Genomic DNA, 4563 nt, shown 5'->3' on the forward strand with positions numbered 1-4563 from the left:
GGGGGGGGGGGGGAGGTGGCCAGGTGCCCTCAATGCCATGGCTTCCTTCCTTCCTTCCTTCCTTCCTTCCTCTTTTCCTCCCTTTCCTTCCTCCCTTTCTCTCTTCCTTCCTCTTTCCTTCCCTCCCTCCCTTCTTTCTTTCTTTCTTCCCTCTCACCCACCCACCTGCCTTCCTTCCTTCCCTTGCCCTATCTAGAGATCCTTGATTTGTTTCCTCAGGGGGGTCCCATCCAGATCCTCACCCTCTTCTAAGTGATGGCACAGTGGGCACTCTTTGGGACTACAACTCCCCAGATCCCTCACTAGGGATGTCCTGGACACTGTAGCCCCAAAGAGCAAGAAGAAGGTTTCCTTTCCAGGGTGGCATGGGATGCCATCCACTGCCCAAGCTAGGGCACCATAACATTTAAGGCAGCTATAGGCCACAAAGCCAAGTGGCACCTCAGCTGCCCTTTCCACCCACCTCCAGGACCAGCAGCCCGCAGGCCAGGCCAGCCACCAAGAAGAGGTTGGCACGTGCCCAGTGCCTGATCTTCTCCAGGCAGCCCTCGGTGTATACCCGGCTCTCTGCCTGCCAGGCTGGGAGGTTTTGGGTCCCATAGCCACACATGGTGTTGAGCAATGCCTGGGGGAAAAGGGGGGGGGAGAAAGAAAGAAAGAAAGAAAGAAAGGGTGAGTTTTCATGCCCTCACCTGTGCCACCCGGCAGCTGTTGGCACCTGTTAGCATCTTGCCTTCCCTGGAGGTTGCCCAGCTATGGGGAGGCTAATGCCATGCAGAAATGAGTAAAAAAAGACAGGCAGTGGGAAACACAGGGGGCCAGGGGGGACGTTTTAAAAAACCCCCCCCCCCCCAGACAAGTTACTTTTTTGGGAGAGCCTTACCTCTTTGCCTGGCAGGCAGCAGGAGAAGGGCACAGCACAACTTTCCAGGCTGGGATTTCCTTCCTGGCAGTGGAAGTAGGCATTTTGGGACCAGTCTAGGTAGGAATGGACCCCACAGCACTCGAACTGGAAGGCAGAGGGAGGAAGGGGAGCATGAGGAAGAGGAGGAGACCAACCAAGGGGAGCAGGTCCTGGAAAACCCTCCAAGAGTGATGGATGCCCCTTTGGGAGGTAGTCTTGGTCCACTGCCTGGTTCTATCTATTCATCTGTTCAAGGCCCTTTCTGCCAAAATCAGCACTCAAGGCAGTTAGCAGTACAGTGCGAATGAAAACAGAAAAATGGATAAAGAATTAGTCGGCCCTCTGTATCCGCGGATTTTTTATCCATGGATTAAAGCATCCACGGCTGGCAAAGATCCAAAAATATATCAATTCCAAAAAGCTAACCTTGATTTTCCCATTTTATATAACGGAATCATTTTATTATCCATTGTGTTTAATGGGACATAAGTGTCCACGGATTTTGTCCTCCACAGGGAGCCCTGGAACCAAACCCCAGTGGATACCAAGGGCCCACTGTATTAAAGCAGAAAAATTAATAAAAAATTTAGATTATAGTCTAAAATGCATCTGTAAACACAACTCTGGCAGAAATGGATGTTCAGCATCACCCCTGCAAAAGTGTCTGAGAACCAGCCTAGAAAAGCCTGGGGGCAGGAAGGTCCAGATTCATCAAAAGCAGGGAATGGGCTTCCAGGCTCAAAGGCCTGAGATCAAGACATCCTCTTCCTAACCCAAACTCACAAGGGGGTGTGTGTCAATTTTATCCAACAGCTAATGAGTTGTTATTAACTATTTCTCTGCTACTATTCCAAGTATTTTAGGATGGCTCAGTCTTGAGCCATCAAGGCCTATTAGCCTTACAAAAGACTTGCCCCTGGTGGAAATTGAAGCAGAAACAAACAGAGAAAATGGTCCAGAAAGTGCCTGCAATTGGGGATCCTTTTTGGGAGTCTAGGTACAGAGTGGGCCCCCAGACCCTCAGGCTTTTGGGGGTCTCAGCCGCTTTGCCTGGTTACCTTCTTCTGGATGAAGTCGATGAGGTTCTGGAGGTCAAGGCTGTCGCGATAGCGTGCGATGGCTTGGCCCATCAGGAAGGCAGCCTTTTCCCTCACCTGGGGGCACAACAGCAGGTCACACCATGGATCTGGGCCAGCAAGGACCACCCTGCCCACCTCATAGACCCCCAAGGGCACCCAGAGGGCAGGGATGGGGGCCTCCCCTCTAGCTTTCTAGTGGACAAGCTGCAGTAATTGGTTGATCGCAATATTCCAACCAGCAGATCTCAGGGGTGGATGCAAGCAAAGGAGAAGAATGCTCTTACCGACTCGGAATAATTTGGAACAATTTGGGTGTTTGTTTAACCCATAGGAAGCAAAGGCCCTCCAACCCTTTTGCGACTGGGGAGGAGATCAGGACTGCCATACTGGGCAAAAAGGTGGGCATCCTTTCCCCCCCAAGGGGAATGGGTTGAGTGCTGGGCCATGATTCTGGAGACCAAGGTTTGACTCAGCCATGGAAACTGTTAGAATCTAGTGATTTTATCAGGTGTGTGTGTGTGTGTGTGTGTGTGTGTGTGTGTGTGTGTGTGTGTGGTGGGGACAATGGGTATTAGTATGCTTTGCAAATGCTAAGATAGGTTTATGAGCTGAGGCTTGAGAAAGGGGGTTTGGGTGGAATTCCAGATGGCTAGTTATCTGAGGCCTTGAAGCTGCTGTGTTCAGCAGCCTGGAATGCAGAGAGAGGTAAAGACGAGTAGAAGATGATAAGGGGACGAAGGAGGAGATTGGTCTGTGGGAAAGAGGTGGAGAGTATCGTTCAAGCGCTTTGCTAGGGGTGGGGCAGTGGATGGTGGGGTTTTAATATACTGGTTTTTGCTGGGTTTGACAGTCTCAGCTTAAATACTGAAGTGGAAAATTGCTGGCACTGGATCTTTCAATAAAGCATTGCGTACTTTCAAGAAGTCTGTCTGGTTGATTGTCCTGGGGCTGAATTGCCCACTCTGACAGAAACCCACTGGCTGACCTTGGGCAAAAGTCCCACTCTCTCAGCCTTAGGGGAAGGCAGTAGGGGATGCCCCTCTGACCCCTCTAACCCAGTTTCAGGCTCTTTCCAGTATCTGTTGGGAGTGCTAGTGTCTTCTTGCAAGGCAGAAGGGGGCTGGACTGGATGGCCTTTGGGGTCTCTTCCAACTCTAGGATTCTAGGACTAAACTTCTGTGACTAAATCTTGCCAGGAAAACCCATGGCAGGGTCACCATAAGTTGGAAAGAACTCAAAGGCACCCAACAACCAGGGAAAGGATGCCTGAGTCCTGAGCAATGGATAGTGGGCGTCTGGGGTGGGGGTCCAGGGGGTCTCCCTACCATCCCAGCGAAGAGGAATCCCAGCACGGCTGCCACCACTTGCAGGATGAAGATGAGGAGGAGGATCCAGGTGAACTGCGGAGAGGGAAGAGAATCAGTGGCGAAAGGGGGCTTGGGACCCTCTCCCTTGGTTGGGACTCCCTTCCTTACCGCCTTGAGGAGGATAGGGAGGTCCCTCAGGGCCCCCAGACAGCCCACAAAGGTGACCCCAAAGGTCAGCCCCCCGACGGCCAGAAGGAGGCTGGAGGGCTCGGCAAGGAGGGTCTCCACTGCCCCTGCAGCAAGGACAGAGAAAGCAGGGTCTTCTCTGAGGTGGCTCCTCAGTTTTGGCCCCTCCCCTCCCACAGACCCTACCCACCGCTGAGCCTGACTCCACCCCCACGGCCCTGGTGCCTGAGAGAAAGGGGGGGCTTTGTGGTTCCTCAGGTTTCTCTTCCTCCCCGGGCACGGAGTGCCAGGGGGCAAAGAGGGGATCCCTTTCCTTCTCGCCACCCTCCCCCCGGAGGGAGTACCCACTCACCCGTTTCCCTGGACAGCCTGGCATAGGCGCCCACTGCCACCATCAGCCCACTGGTCACCTGGGTGAGGGGCAGAAGAAGGGGTGCCAGTCAAGTATCCTCTAATGTTTCCCTATAGGCAAATATTCCCCTATGATTCCCTATGGGCAAGTATGGTTTCCCAATGGGTAAGCATTTCCCTATGTATCTTTATGGGCAAGTATTCCCGTAGGTTTCCCTGTGGGCAAACGTTCCCCTGTATTACCCTATGGGCAAGTCTTTCCCTATGAGCAAGTAGGGTTTCCCTATGGGCAAGTACTGTCATTTGTTTTATTCCCTCCTCCGCCGCCATTCCCTGCCCCCCCAACCGGCTTGGAAAGCTGCTCTTCCAGTTGCCAACCGGGCAGAGAGCCACCCTGGAGGAAGACCTTGGCAGCCGCCGGGTAGCATAAGGGCACCGACCCCAACCTCCCCGGTGCCCCCCTTGCTCACCAGAAGAGGTAGCAGGAGGCGAAGAGGGTGTACTTGAGGAGCCGGTTGGTGCGCATCCTTGGTACCAGAGGGAGGGAGGAAGGGGCACCGGTGGACACGGGGCAAGAAGAGGCCAAGATGGGCACCTGGGTGGGGCCCAACAAGGAAGTGAGGAATTTGGAAGGCTCAGCCAATGCTGCCCGGACACGTTGGGGAGGCAAGTCTGGATCTGGTCTCATCTGGCATCGGATGCCCGCCTGGCATTCAGGGAAAGGGCGCCTGACGGG

General features: G+C 53.7%; 1 protein-coding gene across 1 annotated transcript; it reads right to left on the bottom strand.

Annotated features, from left to right (window-relative positions):
- Window positions 1–179: 179 nt before the first annotated feature.
- LOC121917985 (tetraspanin-33-like) lies at window positions 180–4547 on the bottom strand. Its single transcript, XM_042444101.1, has 7 exons — window positions 4297–4547; window positions 3829–3886; window positions 3459–3583; window positions 3309–3383; window positions 1963–2058; window positions 884–1009; window positions 180–625 (listed from the first exon to the last, which is right to left on the bottom strand). Exons 1-7 carry the CDS (start codon window positions 4513–4515, stop codon window positions 443–445), a joined length of 882 nt encoding a protein of 293 aa, XP_042300035.1. The 5' UTR covers window positions 4516–4547; the 3' UTR covers window positions 180–442.
- Window positions 4548–4563: the final 16 nt, after the last annotated feature.

This window comes from Sceloporus undulatus, unplaced genomic scaffold (genome assembly GCF_019175285.1).
Source record: "Sceloporus undulatus isolate JIND9_A2432 ecotype Alabama unplaced genomic scaffold, SceUnd_v1.1 scaffold_2494, whole genome shotgun sequence".
NCBI lineage: Eukaryota > Metazoa > Chordata > Lepidosauria > Squamata > Phrynosomatidae > Sceloporus > Sceloporus undulatus.

Coding starts and splice junctions, on each gene's coding strand:
- LOC121917985 (XM_042444101.1), bottom strand. CDS start 4,515: ATGAGACCAGATCCAGACTTGCCTCCCCAACGTGTCCGGGCAGCATTG. Junction 3,887..4,296: donor CCTCCTGCTACCTCTTCTGG/TGAGCAAGGGGG, acceptor CCCCTCACCCAG/GTGACCAGTGGGCTGATGGT. Junction 3,584..3,828: donor CAGGCTGTCCAGGGAAACGG/GTGAGTGGGTAC, acceptor TCCTTGCTGCAG/GGGCAGTGGAGACCCTCCTT.